The sequence below is a fragment of the Protopterus annectens genome, chromosome 17.part0 (genome assembly GCF_019279795.1).
Source record: "Protopterus annectens isolate FY-2018-M chromosome 17.part0, PAN1.0, whole genome shotgun sequence".
NCBI lineage: Eukaryota > Metazoa > Chordata > Ceratodontiformes > Protopteridae > Protopterus > Protopterus annectens.
This window is the reverse complement of record NC_056751.1, coordinates 131,092,685-131,111,973: the sequence shown is the minus strand read 5'-3', so window position 1 is coordinate 131,111,973 and position 19,289 is coordinate 131,092,685. Positions and strand designations below refer to the sequence as shown.

At 45.9% G+C, this 19,289-nt stretch overlaps 1 protein-coding gene across 6 annotated transcripts in view; it reads right to left on the bottom strand.

Moving 5' to 3' along the window:
• Positions 1-19,289, bottom strand: part of CDC14B (cell division cycle 14B) — a 2,772,169-nt gene that overhangs the window by 1,447,702 nt on the left and 1,305,178 nt on the right. For all 6 annotated transcript variants that reach the window (XM_044059784.1, XM_044059788.1, XM_044059789.1 and 3 more), the window contains 2 exons: positions 7,369-7,431; positions 7,194-7,281 (listed from right to left, as the gene is read on the bottom strand). In XM_044059784.1, the coding sequence (XP_043915719.1) occupies positions 7,194-7,281; positions 7,369-7,431 (151 nt within the window). The remainder of the gene's footprint in view (positions 1-7,193; positions 7,282-7,368; positions 7,432-19,289) is intronic.

Here is a 19,289-nt window from a genome sequence, read left to right as displayed (position 1 = left end):
ATGTCACTCGCTTCTTTAATCAAGTCCCTTTGAAGGCAGTGAAATGGCACAGGTAATTCAGCTTAACGCATAGTAAATGTCGCTGACGAGAACATCCGCTTCCGTACCTGTCCATGGACCTAGATTCCTTGTTAGGTGGATGGACAGGTACTGAAGGATCAGCTAGTTCCTTCTTAGTGGCAGCAGCTACCACCATAGCATCCACAGAAACTCCTTTTGTCAAGAACTGTTTGTCTGATGGTGCGTTATAAATTTTGAGGGTCTCCTGGGAGTGGGGTCCACTGAATCAGGAGCCGTCCATGCCTTTTAGCTACCACGTGCATGAGGGGTCAAGGGGAGACACCCAGGAGGTGGAAGGGCGAGAGCGAACGCCTCAAGGTACACAGATTCATCCTCCGAAGGGCTGAGGGCTGGCCAATTTCCCCTCTGTTTGAGGATTTGAGAATGTCTGAAAGAGACATCTTCAGAAGGGGAACGGGGAACCCTCGGAATCATCTAAATCTGTGTCAGATGTGATGGACTCAGGTGAGTCAATGTGTTTCCTCTTACACTTCCTCTCCCGAGGGGGCTCTTCTGCCAAATCAGGAGAGGCCTCAGAAGAGGATGAAATCCCACAGGGGTTCCTGAGGAGCTGGCTCTCTGCGGCCCGGGCTGAGGGACTCAGTCGACTTGACCTGGGGCCACGTAGAGGGAGGGGCGGAGCCGACTGTGGAGTAGAGCCAGGCTCTAACACACTCCGCATGACCTCGAACGCACCCCTGTCAGGCAAAGCCAGAGAAGCTGAGAACCTCCCTCGGCACCGACAGTGATGGCTCCGAGGCCGATCTCAGAGCCGAACTCACCAGCGCCGAAGATCTGAGAGGAAGAGCGGGTCGGACAAGGGTCCGATGCCACTCACCCCTCGGAGCCGGCGAGGGAAGTCCGGAGCCGAGAATCCTCGAAAGAAGAAATCGGAGCCGGCGGCGGAGCCGAAGACACCTGTATCGGCTCGGCGCTGCCACAGTCTCGGTTCAGCGCCCGGCTCCGAGCTCCGAGTCGGAGGAGGAATATATTGATGGACAGGGACAGGCATCGACTGATGAGTCGGGCTCTGAAGCATTTGGGCCAGTGCCTCGGACTTAAGAAGTCGACTCACTACCCTCTGGAGGTCATGATCCGACAGCCTCGATGACCTAGAGGTGAGATTTATGGCTCCGTTCAGACAGCAGAGGAGATGCTGGAGCGAATGAACGGAGCCAAGGGATGGTGACCTGGATCTCTTCCTAGATGTCGGCTCCAAAGGTCTGGTCGGAGCCGACAAGGGAATTTACTACCTCGGCTCCAGCGGGCGAGGAACCACAGAAGCTGTAGACTCATCGGCTCCAGCGGAGCGATGCAGACATAGGCTTTGTAGCTTTAGGTCTCGGCTCAGAAGCTGGAGCCGAGGACCTAGAAGCCTTAGAGGGCTTCCCAGAGACAGAAAGGGAATCCTCAGGCTTAAGGAGACCCGTGGATCAACTTATTTTTCTTTCCTGCAGGACCCTGGGGCTGAAGCCATGGCATACAGCACAGGAGTCCTGCAGCTGCAAAACCCAGGCAATAGACACAAGAAGTGTGACCGTCTGTCAGAGACATTTTCTGACAGCATGCATCACACTTCTTGAAGCCTGAGACCTTTGTGTCTTTAGACATCTTATACAAAAAAGTGTAATCACACACACACAACAGACACACTGATTACACTAATTTTACTTTAAAACTCAGAAATAAACAATTTACTAAAGTTTAGTTAAGAGTAACACACACACCACTAGGGATGGGGAAAGGCCAGAAGGCCCGAGAGAGAACTTTAAAGTTCTTGTGGGAAAAAAATGGGATTTTTCGGATAACAAGGGTAAAAATCCACTACACTAAGGGAAATATATTTAAACCTAAAAATATAGGGTTTTAAGTCTGTATTTTCACAAAAAATACACTTACCAACAAGCCGATAGAAAAAACCAACACCTCGATGCTGTAGCGGCAAACAAGATCTGAGGTAACTCTCGCCTAGCATTGTGGGATATAAGGGGAGCCTCGAGCCGGCGGAACCAACTCTCGAGCTTTTAGAGTGGCCGAGTCGGAGCCGAGGTCGGCTCCGAACCCATCCAGCAAGATGAAGGCGAGATAGACAACTTAACATCCTTAGTTTTATCCAAGTAGTAACGTAGTTGCCTGTGAATGTCCAAGGAATGCAGGAGTCTTTCTTCTTTGTTGTGTGGATTTGGAAAGAAGGTAGGTAAGTGGATGGTTTGATTTAGAGCCACACTGGATACCACCTTTGGCATAAAGGAGGGGTTAGTTCGTAGAGAAACTCTGTCTTGATGAAAAATGAGGAAAGGCTCTACTGCTATTAGTGCCTGTAACTCTGAGACTCTTCTGGCTGAAGTATTTGCTAGGAGCAGGGCAGTCTTCCATGATATAAACTTTAAGTCAGCTGAGAAAGCTGGCTCAAAAGGTGGCAGCGTAAGTTTTTCCAGAACAAAATTTAGGTCCCAAGTTGGTGTTGATGCTCTCCTGGGAGGCCTAATGTTTTTTGCCCCTCTGAGATACTGCCTTAGAAGTGGATGTGAAAATAAGGGAGGATCCGTGTTGTAGTGAGCTGAAATAGCTGAGGCGTGGATTTTAATAGATGAAAAAGAAAGTCCTTTGTGTAACATCTCAGTTAAATATGTAGAATCTGAGGCATGTCCGGCTGAAGGGTATTTTGGCCTTTAGCTTGGTTCCAGGCACAAAATCTTATCCATTTGTCTGAGTAGGCTTTCCTGGTGCTGGGCCTCCTGGCCTCCAGAATGACAGCCATAACAGCTTGTGAAAGAGGGGCTGGCTGGTTGCTTAGGTGATGTGCCATGCATCCAAATTTAAGGTTTTGAGCTGGCTGTGTAGAATCTGACTGCCTTGCTGGGTGAGTAGATGAGGAATTTGTGGTAAAATCCATGGTGGGCCCTGGGCCATGTTCCTTAGTAGTGGGTACCAGTGCTGGCGTGGCCAGTCCGGGGCAATGAGTATCATTCGAGATCTCTCCATCCTGACTTTCAGCAGCACCTTTGTGAGAAGGGGCAATGGAGGAAAGGCATATACTGTCAGCATTTTCCAACTGAATGAGAGTGCTTCCATTTTCCAAGCTTGATGGTGAAATATCCTTGTGCAATATTTTGAAAGCTGATAGTTTTGGGGGTTGGCAAACAGGTCTATGTCTGGGCGCCCCCATTTTTGAGTTATCATTGCAAATACTTGTGGATCCAGTTTCCACTCATGGGGATCCATGATGTTTCTGCTTAGGTCGTCTGCCAATGTGTTCTTTTTTCCTGGCAGGAATTGAGCTTGTAATTGTACTTGGTAAGCCAGTGCTGTGTTCCACAAGGTCATTGCTTGCCTGCATAGAGGGTAGGTGTGTGTACCCCCTTGTTTATGTACCACATTACTGTGGTGTTGTCTGTCCTTATTATAAGCTGTCCTGGATGTAAGAGGTCCTTGAAGGCTGTCAGAGCATTCTGTACAGCTAGCATTTCTTTTCTTTTTGATTGATGTGCAGATTCCTTTGATCTGTAGTCCATATGCCTTGAACGCACCGTCCTGCCATGTGAGCCCCCCAGGCATAGTCCGATGCATCTGTTGTCATAGTTTGCCTGGCTGGGGGTAAGGTGAAAGGCTGACCCTTGTTGAGGTGACATGCCTGTGACCACCATAAAAGCTCCTGTTGAAGGCAGGGAATGAGAGTTATCACTGTTTCCAAGCTGTGGCTGTGTTGAGTCCATACGCTTTTCAGGTACCATTGTAATTTCCTCATATGCAGTTTTGCAAATGGTATTAGTAGTATGCAAGATGCCATGAAGCCCAAGGCCTGCAGAATTTTTCTTGCAGGGAGTTGGGTCTTTGTTGCCATTGTTTTGAAGTATTGAGTTAGTTGTAGTTGTTTGTCTGGCGTCAGATAAGCCATCTGGGCCATTGTATTCAAGCTGGCACCCAGGAATGTCATATTTTGTGAGGGCACTAGTTTTGATTTCTTTTTGTTTACTGTGTACCCTAGGCAACTTAGAAGGTGTTTTACAAAAGTCAGATGATGTAAGAGAATGTCCTTGCTTTCTGCCTGGATGAGGCAGTCGTCCAGGTATGGGTATATTTGAATTCCTCTTTGTCTGCAGTATGCAATTACTGGTGCCAGGCATTTTGTGAAGACCCTGGGTGTAGTAGATAAGCCAAAGGGCAGTGCAGAGAATTGGTAATGGGTTGAACCTGCAATGAAACGGAGGTATCTTCTGCAATTTTGTCTGATAGGGACATGCAGGTATGCCTCCTTGAGGTCCAATGTTACTAGCCAAGCTTTCTTGCCCAACATGGGAAGAAGCTGCTGTAGTGTTAACATCTTGAATTTGAGTACTTGCAAGAAGGTGTTTAGAATTGAAAGGTCCAGAATGGGTCTCCAAGCATTGTCCTTTCTGGGGACTAGAAAGAGCCTTGAGTAAAATCCTTGGCCTTGTTCCTCTGTAGGTACCAGCTGAAGGGCTCATGTCCATGAGAGCTGTAATTTGTTTTTGTGCCTCTGCCCATTGATTTTGTGGCAAGTTTGGCATTCCTTTTATCCTTGGCAAGGTGTGGAAATGGAATCTGTATCCTTGCGAGATAATGTCTAGGACCCATTTGTCCTTTGTGACGATGCGCCAGTTGTCTATAAAAAATGTTAATTTTCCTCCCAAGGGAGCTGCCAAGAGATTTTTGCTTGGCAGTTTGAGATGCAAGTCATTGTGTTTGTCTTCTACTAGCTTGGGACCTGTCTTCTCCTCCCCCCTTCTGTGTTGCAGTGCCCCATTGGCGGGGCTTGTAAGGGATTTGTGCTTGTCCTCTTGTCCCTTGGGTGTCTGTATTTACCCCTCTGTGGTCTGTCAGAAGCTGGAAAGGACCAATTTTTTGCTGGCCAATTTCTGCTGAAGCGTGGGGGTTGTACCTGTAAGAAATCTTTGACCGTCTGCATAGATTTTGCCTTATCCTCCATTTTCTTTAAAACCTCTTCTGCTTTAACCCCAAATAAGACATCCTGCTGTAAGGGTGCATCTAGTAACTTTGCTTTAACATGATCAGGCAGAGTTTGTTCCTTTAACCAAGCATGCCTACGTATAACAGACCCAGTAACAGCTGCTCTACAGGAAGCTTCCAAGGAATCAAATCCACATTGTAAAGTATGTTTGCCCACCTGTTCAGCTGCATGCAACAGATCCTGCATTTCTTTGAATTCAGACTGTTGAGGGTGAGTGCTCATCTTTTGTTTTATTTGAGACATTTGGAATTGCTGGTATTTCAGCATGTGAAATTGACAATTTAGTGCCCTCATAGCTAGAGTAGCTGAGGTGTTAACCTTCTTCCCCCACTATCTAGTGCTCTGGAGTCCCTTTCAGAGGGTACAGGATTTTTAGCATAGAAGCCTTAGCCCCTTTGGGACCCTGGGAGATTGTCTCTGGGTCAGCAACAGGGCTTTTGTAAAGGAATTTGTGCGAGTCAGGCACTCTACAATATTTATCTGGTTTGGCTGGAGCAGGAGGCAGAGAATCTGGATTTAGACTAGATTCTAAGTAAACATCATCCACAATGTCTAAAACTGGAGGGATAGCAAGTGGTCTGTGCTGGGGGAGTAAAAGAAACTCTCGGAGCCTTTTCTTTGACTCGGAGTAGTCCTGACCTTCCCAGTGGAAATGTTCCCTCATGGTATGTAAGGTTTCCCCAAAGGAATAGTCTTCAGGGGGGAGAAGCTGAGGGAATGGAATCTTCAGCATCAGAATCTTCATAAGGGGGAAAGGAGTAATCCTATTCCTCAGAGGAGCCTGAAGAAATAGACACTTGATCAGAGGAGGCATAATCCTCCTCTTATCTAGGCCTTTTGTCTGGGGGGTTTGGGAACCCCTGATTAAAGAAATCAAATCTTCAGCCATTTTAAGCATCTGTTTCTTAGGCATGGGGCCTTGAATTGGAGACTGATGTGCAGTCTTCTTTGGTTTTAGAGTTGTCTTAAGCTTAGCATAAGATTTTATGGTGAGAGTAGTCGGTCTGAAGACACCTTCTGTAACCGGCGTTTCAGCAGCACCAGCTTCTCCTTATGCAATGTTGTTGGTAGGGCCTAAGGAAAATGGCTGTGTCAGCCTAGAAAACTCTGAGAATCCAAAGAGGTCTGGGGTTCCAATTCTGCGGTCGCCAGGGGCTGTGTAGGCGCCTCACTGAAAACCGGAGACCGGCCCAGCCGAGGCCTCGGAGTCTGGCTTGGATCTAGGCTGCCTGTCTTTATCTTTGCGTTTTTTATGCATGCCGGTAGTCGATTGCTCAGACTGCATAGTGTAATTAAATTTCCTACTGAAGTAGTGTCGTGCAAAATCAAAGCGTCGCTTTATAGTTCGCTTATTGAACCTAGTACAAAACCAACAACCAGTGACGTCGTGGTCTGGGCCTAGGCAAGGTATACAATAAGAATGAAAGTCCTTATGAGGTATTTGCTTCCCACAAGAAATGCAATTGTTAACTTTTCCCGACATTAGACTGAGGCAAGAAAAGGTTCCCCAATGGGGTACTTAGCTTTGAAGACTTCGGACTGAAATTCGATTCGAAAATCTCAGGTGTCGGCCGACTGGCACTTGCGAACTGCTTCTGGCACCGCGCGGCAAGAAAGACTGGAGAAAATGGCGTTGGATGCCTCATATACCCCGGCGCACTGACGTCAGGGAAGAAGCGACAGCAACCGACGCCGGACCAAGACTTTGGCATTCAGGCCGACTGCAGGACCGCGTGACGACAGGATAACCCAAGTGTGATGACTGCAGCAGGGTAACACAATGAACATCAGTAGCTTCCAAGATTCAGGAATAAACCAAATTCAACAGGGCAGAAGCATGTGAGAATTCACAAGTAACCTGAATAAAAAATACAAGGGGATACTAGAAACAAAAACAAAAGGAATATACTTCCTTATAAGCTTCTAAACCTAGAGTTCTAATAAGGCTGACATGCTATGTTCTTAAATTGCACAATTAAGTTAACTGCATGCATAAAACTTCATCTATGTTTTCCCTCTTTCAAAGACAGGTTATCGCTTTACACACAAATGATCTTGAGACAAATTAGACCACATCCTCAAATAAATCTATACTCAAACTCATCTGAATTTTAATAAGGCCTTTTTAAATTAAACATACCATTCTCTACTCTGCTCTTTGGATGAGGTCCACTAAAGGCTAATAACTTTCCAGGGACTATCCAGTTAAAATCCCCATTTTCCACTTTCTGTGAAAATAAAAAAACTGTTTCAATATTAGTTTAGACAAACTGCATTGAAATTTCTGTGCAATCAGGAAAGATACACCGACTTACCTCATAATGCTCATATTCATTGACATCGAATGCATTAAAGTCAAGAAAACCATACTGCACTGCCTATAATTAAAACAAGACGACAGTTAAAATTGTAGCTTTATTTACTGTTGAGGAAAGGTGGACTGGGCCCCACAGGGGTCCATTGTTACCCATGATAATTTTATAATTTAGCAGAAAAGTTACAGTCAAAGGATAATGATATTTTGCCATTTTCCCTCCTCCTCTGAAAAACATCTTACAAAAGGTCTGTTTGCTTTGAGGATTCAAGGAGTTGTTAAATAGAAGTTATGTACTCACCATAAAGTAACATCTGTGTTGCCCGTGTTCATTCTTCCTTAACAGCTGGGTTCGTATCTGGCTCTCAGATCCAACTTGGCTGTTATTTCAGCTCGCGGCAACCAAGACTCTCCAGCTCCTCCACTACCCACAATGCACCAACCCCAGCCATGCTTCAGAACTTTGTTTGCTGGCTGAAAAAGAAGTATTAATATCATGTTCCTGACAGAAGCCGCCATATCTGGAGCTCAACATAAAAGACAGTGGTGTCCTTATATGTTTTCGTTCTTTCAGAAATCAATTGTGAAAAAGGTTGGAGGTTGGTGAGGGAGGGGTAGAATGACAACAGACAACACAGATGGAATGTTATGCTGTGTACTTAACTTCTTTATCTGATGTCTAGTTTCATTCATTCCTCAACAGCTGGGACAAAGTCTCCAGCTACCTAAAATCCGAGGTGGACTCTAAGGAAGGACATTTCTGAGAACACTTGAGCCAAAGGCTGCTCTTCCCCTCGAGAACAGACCCACTTTGTAATAAGCAATACAGATACGAAGAATGGCCCAAGTTGCAACCGCACATATGTCATCAATGGAATCCATAGACAGAAACATTAAAGAAGATGCCATGGACCTAGTTGAACAGGCTCTTAAAGGTGTTGCTAAGGGACAGACTCAACTTGTTGTATGCAAATATAAAATCTATCAGCCACCTGGCTAAATTTACCTTTGAAACTTATTTGCCTTATTTAGAATCTGCAAAGGAGACAAGTAATTGATGAGTCTTTCTAGTTCTTTTTGTTGTATGCAAGTAAAAACGTAACTGTCTGTGAACATCCATTTTGTGCAATATATATTCACCTTTGCTAGCAAATTTTGAAAAGAAAACTGGCAGATTAATGGACTGATTAATATTAGATTCTGACACCACCTAAGGAAGGAAAGGACTGGTTTGTAATTGTATTCCAATCCCTATGAAAATCAGCTAGGGAGGTTTAGAAGACGATGCTTGAAGTTCTGAAATGATTTTTCTTGTGGCTTCCAGGTCAGAAATTTAAGATCACATTTTGCTGCTACCTAAACAGGGGAATGAATCAAGGCCTGCAGCAACAAATTTAAGTCCCATGAGGAGTTGAATCGTTATAAGGAGGTCTCAAAAGAAGGGTACCTTTCAAGAAGGCCTTTACAAAGTTTAGATGAAGCCAGGGTGGAGTTTTCAAATCCAATGTGAAAATTAAGTGACGGCTGGTAATTGAGCTCTAAAGAAAGAGGAAAGTACAGTTGTGTACACTTACCATAAATGTAGATCTTCGAGTGCATTCACTGTTGCAGTCATCACATTTGGGTTATCCCTGCCTGGATAGCCCTCGGCCAGCCCCGAATACCAGAGGAGTAGTATTTCTGCGTCGGTTGCTGTCGCTTCAGGACCGACGTCAGGTTGTCAAGTAGTATGAAGTAAGGTAGCCGACGCCATTACATCGTTTTTTCTTGCCCTGTCAGGAGCCCTCAAGTGGGAGCCAGGATATGGTGAAAGAACCCCACCAGTAGAAATTAAACACCAAAAAGTCCCTTGAAAGGAGAGAGAAGAAAAGGGGGATGGAGGGAAACCAGGACTGCAACAGTGAATACACTCAAACATCTACTTTTACGGTAAGTGTACACAACTGTACTATGTTCTTCATGTTTCACTGTTGCAGTTATCACATTTGGGTTGATTCCCAAAGCTGAGGAAAAGGATGGAGGCAGTCAAGAAGACTAGGACACCCTGCAAGACTGCAGTGGCAAAGACTGCCCCGGATTCAGAGAAGATAGGCACGTGGTAATGCTAGATGAAGGTTTGAACAAATGTCCATGTGGAAGCCTCCAGGAGGTCACTGGTGGGGACTCCTCTGAGGAAAGCTGCAGAGGTGGAAGCTTCTCTGGTAGAGTGAGTACTGACCCCCCCCCCCCTTAGGGGGAGTTTGCCAATGTTGCTTGTAACAGAAATGGATGCAGTGGGCTATCCATGTGGAAATTATTTGTTTAGATATGGCTTTGCCCTCTGCCCCTGCAGCAAAGCTGACTAGCAATTGATTGTCTATCTAAATGATTTAGTCCTGTCTAGATAGAATCTGAGCTGTCTGTGCACATCTAGAGAGTGCAGGATCCTTTCCCCTTTGTTTTGTGGGTTAGGGAAAAAGGTGGGCAAATGAATAGAATGGATGAGAGTCAAACTGGACACCATTTTAGGCATGAAGGATGGGTTAGTCCTGAGGGATACCCTATCAGCATGGAAGATGATGAAGGGCTCTACAGCCATGAGGGCTTGTAGCTCGGTTACTCTTCTGGCTGAAGTGATGGCCAGAAGCAAGGCTGTCTTCCAAGAGAGGCACTTTAACTCTGCTGAAGATTCTGGTTCAAAGGGGGCAGTGCGAGCTTTTCCAGCACAAAGTTTAGGTCCCAAGCTGGGGTAGGTGGTCTTCTGAGTGACCTCGTTGATACCCCTCTTAGGAACTGTTTGATGAGAGGGTGTGAGATAAGCAGGTGCTCAGTGCTGAAATGAGTAGAGATAGCAAAGGCATGAATAGAGGAAAAGTTGAGACCATTGTGTAAGCAGGTCAGCTAGGTAATCCAGGATGAGAGGTAGGGAGGGCTGTAATGTATCGGCTCACTTGGCCTGCATCCAAGTGCAGAACCTTTTCCATTTGTCAGCATAAGACATTCCAGTGCTAGGGTGTCTAGCCTCACGTATAACATCTAGAACCGTTTTACTGAGATTGGCAGTTTGATCAGTGGCCAGGCTGCCAAACTGATGGTCTGCAATTGGGGATGTATGAAATCTCCTTCCCTCTGGGTCACGAGGGTTGGGGTCTTACGGTGATGACATGCTGGAAGTGGGGACAGGATGTGCAAAAGTGGGTACCAGTGCTGGTGAGGTCAGTCTGTAGCAATCAGAATTGTCCTTGGTTTTTCATCCCTTATTTAGAGCAGCACCCTGGTAATGAGAGGTTGTGGGGGAAATGCAGAGACCGAGAGGTTGACCCAGGGGAACGATATGGCATCCACTTTCCAGGCCCTGCAGTGAGGCTCCCTGGTGCAGAAAGTACAGTTGTGTACACTTACCATAAATGTAGATGTTAGAGTGTATTCACTGTTGCAGTCATTACATTTGGGTTACCTGCTTGCAGTTAGCCCTCAATCGGCCGGATTAACAAAATCTTGGGTCCTGCGTCAGTTGCTGTCCCTTCTTCCATGACGTCAGGTGTATAAAACATGCAGCAGACGCCTTTACATCAGTTTTTCTTGCCCCATATGTCAGGTGCCCCTTAATGGGAAGCAATTAAATATAAAAGCATGAAGATATACCGTCAACAAAAAAGCAAATAGATCAAAAAGGCTTTTAACCATAGTAAAGGAAAGCAGAAGTATAGACAAAAGAAGTTAGGGGGCTGGAGGGAGGGTAACCAGGAGTGCAACAGTAAATATACTCGAACACCTACATTTATTTTAAGTGTACGCAACTGCACAATGTTCTTCGTGTTTTATTGTTGCAGTCATTACATTTGGGTAGATTCCCTAAGCTATGGATGGGAGAAGGAATTTAGATAGCATTAGGGCCAGCTATAAGGCCCTGCAAGACTGCAGTGGCAAAGCCAGCTATGGATTTAGAGAAAATTGGCAAATGATGATGCTTGGTGAAAGTATGTACAGAACTACAGGTAGCAGCCTCTAGGATGTCCCTGGTAGGGACACCTCTGAGAAAGGCTGTAGAGGTAGATGTAGCCCTGCTGGAGTGAGGTCTGATCCCCTGGGGGATAGGTTTTCCATGGTGCTTATAGCAGAAATAAATGCAATGGCTTATCCACTTAGAAATAGTTTGCTTTGAAATAGTCTTCCCCTCTGCCCCTGCAGCAAATACCACCAGGAGTTTGTCAGATTTCCTTTGAGGTTTAGTCCTGTCCAAGTAGGATCTAAGTTGTCTGTGCACATCTAAGGAATGCAGTATCCGTTCCCCTTTATTCTGTGCATTGGGAAAGAAGGCTGGCAAATGAATGGACTGATTAAGAGCCACACTGGATACCACCTCGGGCAAGAAGGATGGATTGACTCTGAGGGACACCCTGTCCGTATGAAAGATGATGAAAGGCTCCACTGCCATAAGGGCCTGTAATTCAGATACCCTTCTAGCTGAAGTGAATGCTTAAAGGAAATCTGTTCCAATAAAGAAATTTTAAGTCTGCAGTAGCAGCTGGCTCAAAAGGAGGAAGAGTGAGTTTCTCCAAGACAAAGTTAAGGTCCCAGGCTGGGGTTGGAGCTCTCCTGGGTGGTCTCAAATTTTTGGCCACTCTGAGGAACTGCTTGAGCAGTGGATGAGAGAAGCGGGGTGGTTCTGTGTTATAATGAGCTGAAATGGCTGAGGCATGGATTTTAATGGAGGACAGAGTCAGGCCCTTGTGAAGCATCTCAATTAAGTATTGTAAAATCTGAAGTAAATTGGGCGCTGCTGTGCTCACCCCTTGAGATTAGTACCAGGCACAGAATCGTTTCCATTTTTCAGCATAAGATTTTCTATAGTAACAGGCCCTCCTTGCCTAAAACGATATCCATCACAGGTTTGCTGAGGGATGGCAAAAGAGAGATTATGTCATTAGCCAGGCTGCAAGGTTCAATGATAGAAGCTGAGGGTGCAGAATCTGGTTCTCCTGCTGAGACTGCAGGGAAGGAGACTGAGGCAGGTGCCATGGAGATAACCGTAACACACTGCACAGGAGGGGGTACCAATCTTGGCACGGCCAGTCTGGAGCAATCAAAATCATCCTTGGTTTGTCCAGTTTGATTTTTAGTAGTACTTTGGAGAGCAGAGGCTGGGGGGGGGGGGCATAGACTGACAGGTTTTCCCAGCTAAAGGACAGAGCATCCACTTTGCAGGCGTGTTTGTAGGGAGTCCTTGTGCAAAATTTGTCCAATTGGTAGTTCTGGGGAGAAGCAAACAGGTCTATATCTAGGCTCCCCCATTTACTTGTCAACATGTTGAAAATGCTTGGTTCCAGTTTCCACTCGTGTGGGTCCATGAGGTTTCTGCTTAGTTTGTCTGCCAGTGTATTTAATTTTCCTGGAAGGAATTGTACTTGTAGGTGCACTTGGTAGCTCAAGGCTGTGTTCCACAATGCCATGACTAGTCTGCTGAGGGGGTAAGAATGTGTACACCCTCTGCTAGTTTATGTACCACATAACAGTATTGCTGTCCTCCTTTACCATTAGTTGTCCTGGAAGAATGTGGTCCTTGAAGGCTGTCAGAGCATTCTGTACAGCTAACATTTCTTTTGATTGATATTCAGGTGCATTTGACTTGGGTTCCATTTGCCCTGAATGCACTTCCCTGCCAGGTAAGCCCCCCCACCCCATTCATAGTATGTGCGTCTGTTGTTAGGGTTTAGGCGGCAGGAGGTGGTGTGAAAGGTAGTCCCTTGTTTAGGTGGCAGGCCTCTGCCCACCAAAGTAACTGTAGGCGTAGGCAAGGTATGATGGGAATCATTGTTTCTAGGTCTTGAGAATGTTAACACCATAGGCTCTTTAGATACCACTGTAGTTTCCTCATATGCAGTCTTGCATATGGAATTAGAAGAATGCATGAGGCCATGAACCCCAAGGCTTGCAGCATTTGTCTTACAGATAAGCAGGGTTTTTGTAACCACTTGTTTGAAGCAGGTTGTCAAATGAATGTTTCTCTGGCATGAGGTAAGCCACCTGGAAAATTATATTCAAGCTTGCTCACAGGAATATAATTTGTTGTCAGGGTACCAGGTGTGATTTCTTTTTGTTTACGGTGTACCCCAGAAAAGTTAGAACTCTTTCTACAAAGGCCAGATGATTCAAAAGTATGTCCAGGCTTTCTGCTTGAATTAGACATTCATCCAGGTAAGGGGATATTTGAATATTTCTTTGCCTGCAAAATACAACTGGAGCTAGGCACTTTGTGAATACTCTGGGTGCAATAGATAAGCCATAGAGCAGTGCAGAGAACTGATAGTGTGTGTAGCCTGCTTTGAAGCGTAGGTATCTTCTGCAAGATTCCCTGATTGGGATGTGCAGGTATGCTTTTAAATCTATTGTTGCCACCCAGGCATCTTTGCCTAGCATAGGAAGTAATAGGTGAAGAGTCAGCATCTGGAATTTTGGAAACTCCAAAAAGGTGTTGAGAGTAGACAGGTCGAGGATAGGACACCAAGAATTGTCTTTTCTGGGTACCTGGAAAAGTCTCGAGTAGAAACTTTGTCCTTTTTCCTCTTCTGACACCAGTTGAATAACCTCCATGCTTAAGAGAGAAAGTACTTGTTTTTGGGCCTCTGCTTACTGATTTGGGGGTAGGTCCAGCCACCCGCTTGGTGTTGGCAATGTGTGGAAGTGAAATCTGTATCCATGGGACACTACATTTAAAACCCATTTGTCCTGGGTAATGAGTTCCCAAATTCTATGCATGAAGAGCAATCCCCCCCCCCCAAAGGGGCAGTCAGTTGACAAGTGCTTGGAAATTTTAAAAGGAAGTCACTGAGACAGTTTACCATAGGGGAGAGTCTTATTCCCAGATCTGGAAGTGGAGGCCCCCCACTGCCTAGTTGTGTGTCTCCCCTGGGACTGAAACCTGGGTTTTTTGCTGTCTGTGGGTTTGGCTTGAGAAAACTTGAAAGGGGCTGGAAAGGACCAATTCCTACAGGGCCAATGCCCACTAAATCTAAGAGGCTGAACCTGTAAAAAATCTTTAACAGTTTGCATAGATTTAGCTTTATTCTCCATCTTTTCAAGAACTTCCTCAGCCTTGTTGCCAAACAGGCGGTCCTGATTTAAAGGAGCATCCAACAATTTAGCTTTAACATGATCAGGCAAAGATTGCTCCTTAAGCCAAGCATGCCTTCTGAGCACAGACCCAGTAACAGTAGCCCTGCAAGAGGCCTCTAATGAATCAAAAAACACATAGCAAAGTGTGCTTTCCAACTTGTTCAGCATAATGCATTAAATCCTGTAATTTTTTATTTTCCACATAGTTGGGAATCAACATCATTTTCTGTTTAAGCAGTCCAATAACATGTTGCTGATACTTTAACATATGAAACTGGCAGTTTAAAGCCCTAATGGCCAAGGCTGCAGAAGTGTAAACAGTCTTACCCCATCTATCCAGCGCCCTGGAGTCTCTATCAGAAGGGGTAGGATTTTTAGCAGTAGAAGCCTTAATGCCCTTGGGCCCCTGTGAAATAGTCTCTAGATCCGCAATAGGATTTTTAAAAAGGAACTTGTGGGACTCTGGGACCCTGTAGTATCTGTCAGGTTTTCTGGGAGCAGGAGACAGGGAATCAGGGGCCAAACTAGATTCTGAAAAAGCATCATCAACAATGTCTAGTACAGGAGGAATAGCTAAAGGCCTATGCTGAGGTAGGAGAAGGAAATCCCTAAGCCTCTTTTTTGAATCAGAAAAATCCTGGCTTTCCCAGTGTAAATGTTCCCTTAGAGTATGTAAGGTTTCCCCAAAAGAAAAATCCTCAGGAGGGAAAGCAGAGGGAATGGAGTCCTCTGCATCAGAATCTTCATAAGTAAATAAGGGCAAATCCTGATCAGAACATTCATAATCAACTTCAGTCCTAGGCCTCTTAGAAGGGAGGGGGGGGGGGTTGGCTACCCCTGATTAGAGTTATTAAATCTTCAGCCATTCTTATTTCTTTTTAGGCATAGAGGCCTGAGCATGTGGCCTGGGCGCCGTTTCTTTACGCATAGATCGAGATTTAGGCTTAAGTAAAGAAGGAGGCGTCAGTTTAATATGCTAGTCCGTGGGCCTGAATACACCCTCAGAAGCCGGTGCCTGCACAGCGGTTATGGACCCATCCAAGGTAGACACATTTGCGGGTTCCATGGTTGAAGCACCTCGCGCCATACCGGACTCCGAATGGGTCGCAGTAGAGGCCTGCGAATCAGAAGTAGCGGGTATCAGGGGATGCGAAAAAGACTCACTGAGTACCGGCACCTCGGCAGCCTGTCTTTATCTTTGCGTTTTTTCGGAATCCCGGTAGTCGGAAGGCTAACTGACAACATTTCTGGAAAATTAAACCGAGAACCAAAATATTTAGAGGCGAAAATATAGACGACGGAAAGTGCGCTGATTAAATAAAGCACAAAACCGACAGCAAGGTACGTCGTGGTCAGGGCCTAGGCAAGGAATACAGTACGAATGAAAATCTTTATGCAGCATTTGCTTTCCACAATTATTAACTTTTACTGACATTGGTAAGGAGCAAGAAAAAGTTTCCCCAATGGGGTACTTAGCTTTAGTTGAAGACTTCGGTTCTGAAACTCGAAAATGAAAATTTCAGGAGTCGACCGACCGGCACTTGCGAACTGCTTCTGCTTCGGGCACCGCACGGCAAGAAAGACTGATGTAATGGCATCGGCTGCATGTTTTATACTCCTGATGACCTGATGTCATGGAAGAAGGGACAGCAACCAACAAAGGACCCAAGACTTAGTTAATCAGGCCGACTGAGGGCTACCTGCAAGCAGATAACCTAAATGTAATGACTGCAACAGGGAAACACAAAGAACATCTTGCTGAGCTGATGTCTGGAGTGGGAAGAAAAGAGGTCAACCTTCAGGGTGCCCCATTTCTGAGTTATTAAGGTGAAGGGCCTTTGGTCTAGCTGCCACTCGTGTGGGTCCAGAAGACTTCTGCTCAAGTTGTCTGCCAGAGAGTTTAGAGAGCCTGGCAAAAATTCTGCTAACAGATGTAATTGCATGGCTGAGGCTGTGTGCCAAAAAGTCATGGCAAGCCTGCATAGAGGGTAGGAGTGACTCCCTCTCTGCTTGTTGAAGTACCACATCACAGTGGTGTTGTCTATTTTGATCAGGACAGCCAAGGGGGAGAGAAGGGGCCTGAAAGCTGTCAATGCATGCTGAACAACTAACATCTCTTTTTGGTTGATGTGCAGATGTATTTGCTGAGGGCTCCATTGGTCCTGTATGCACCTGCCATCCAGGTGCACACCCCAGTTACAGTCTGATGCGTCGGTGGTGATGGTCTGTGTGGCGGGGGGTGGTGAGAAAGGAACTCCCTTGTTGTGGTAGCATGATGCTGCCCACCAAAGAAAATCTTTCCATAGGCAAGGTATCACTGGGTATGAGAGTTTCCAAGTCTTGAGAACGTTGACACCAAAGGCTTTTCAGGTAACACTGAAGTTTCCTCATATGCAGTCTGTCATATGGTATAAGCAGAATGCAAGAAGCCATGAACTCCAGAGCTTGCAGGATTTTCCTTGCAGATAACTGGGGTCTGGTGGCTAGTTGAGAGAAGTAGGCTGTCAGTTAAGTTTGCTTTTCTGGTGTAAGGAATGTCATCTGTGATGCTGTGTCCAGGCTTGCTCCCAGGAATATAATCCTTTGGGTGGGTACTAGTTGATAGTGTACCCTAAGGAGATCAGTAGGGACTTTACAAAGGTCAGATGCTTGATCAGCTTTTCCTGTCTGCCTGAATTAGGCAGCCGTCTAAGTATGGGAAAATTTGTATATTTCTTTGTCTGCAAAAGGCAATGGCGGGAGCCAGACATTTTGTGAAAACTCTGGAAGCAGTAGATAAGCCAAAGGGAAACACAGAGAACTGAAAGTGCAGAAATCTTGCCCTGAAACGTAGATATCTCCTGCATGATTCCTTGGAATGCGGAAGTAGGCCTCTTAAGTCTAGGGTGGCTCGCCGCCAAGCATTCTTGGAGAGCATAAGTAGTAGTTGCTGGAGGGTGAGCATTTTGAATTTTGGTATCACCAGGAAGGTGTTTAGAATGGACAGATTGAGAATGGGGCACCAGGTGCCCTCTTTTCTGGGTACCAGGAGGAGCCTGGAGTAGAAACCTTGACCTATCTTTTCTGCAGGAACGTGCTCTATTACCCTCAGAGGGCAGGGAAAGGACTTGCTTTTTGTCCTCTGCCCAGTGGTTTGCAGGAAGATCTAGGAAAACTTTTGGAGTTGGGAGAGTGTGAAAAGAAAATATGTATTCCTGGGACACTATGTTGAGGACCCAGCAGTCGTTGGTAATGGTGGCCCAGGTGCTTGCATGGAAGGCGAGTTTTCCTCCTAGGGGCAAGTGCAGGTGGGCAGATGGAGGGGGTGGAAGTGGAGAATTATTGTGAGCTCTTAGCATGAGGGGGTGGGTTTGAACTCCTTGGTTTTGAAGTGGAGGAACTCCAGTGCTTTGATCTCTGCATTCCCTGTGGTTGTTGTCTGGAAGGGGGGGGGGGGGTTCTTCTTCCCCAGGGTCTGGACTGAACTGACCTGGAGGGGGCAAGGACCAGTGCTTGGAGGGGCAGAGCCTACTGAATCTGGGTGGCTGGACCTGTAGGAAATCTTTAACTGCCTGCATAGATTTAGCTTTTTCTTCCATCTTTTTTAACACCTCCTCTGCGTTGGTGCCAAATAAGTTCTCTTTGTGCAAGGGGGCATCCAATAATTTAGATTTGACAAGGTCTGGCAAGGGCTGTTCCTTATGACAAGCATGCTTTCTAGACAGAACCGGTAACTGCTGCCCACAAGACGCTTCTAGGGCATCAAAACCACAGTGTAAGGTGTGTTTAGTTAATTGACTTGCAGAATGCATTAACTCTTGTAACTCTATTTTCTGCACAAGCAGGAAAGGATGATATTTTTTGTTTGAGGAGTTCCATGTTATGTTGCTGAAATTTTAGCATATGGAACTGACAATTTAGTGCTCTGATAGAAGAGTAGCAGAGGTGTATTCTTTTTTACCCCATCTGTCTAGTGCTCGAGAATCCCAATCTGAGGGGGTGGGACTCTTAGCAGAAGTTGCTTTGATTCCTTTAAGCCCTTGAGAAATAACCTCAGGGTCAGCACTTGGATTTTTGAAAAGAAATTTTTGAGAGTCAGGAACTCTAATACCTGTCAGGTTTCCTGGGAGCAGGAGGGTGGGTCTCAGGAGTAAAACTAGACTCCATGAAAACATCATCCGGGACAGGAGGAATGGCCAGGTGTCTTAGCTGTGGAAGATCTAAGAATTCTCAGAGTCTCTTTTTAGACTGAGGGTAGTCCTGACATTCCCACTGGAAATGCTCCCTTAAGGTATTCCCTAAAGGAAAAGTCCTCGGGTGGAGAGGCTGAAGGAATAGAATCCTCTGCATCAGAATCCTCATAAGCAGAGAGGGGTTGCATGTCTTCATATTCAGATGCATCAGAGTCATCAGACTCCTGTTCAGATAAAACTACTGGGGACAGATATCATTCTCTTTTGGAAGGGGTAGCTTGGTTTCCCCCCGATTAGCATTACAAGGTTTTCCGCCATTTTAAGCATTTGAGACTGAGGCAAGGAAGCAGGTACCCGAGCTTGGGTCATCGGTTTCCTGGGCGTGGTTCGTACCCTGGGCCTTAGAAACGTGGTCATTTTGGAAAGAAAGGTAGACGCGAAAGTAGTCTGTGTTGAATATCGGTAGTGCAAAGTACTTCCTCGGAAGCCGGTGCCTGCTCAACGGCTCCAGACCCATCCAACAGTAAGACAACCGCAGGATCCTTAGTCGAAAAAGAGTTTTGCAGTATACCGAACTCCAAAAGGGTCTCGTAAGTGGCCTGTGACTGCACAGAAGCGGGCATCAGGGGCTCTGAAAGTGCCTCACTGAGGACTG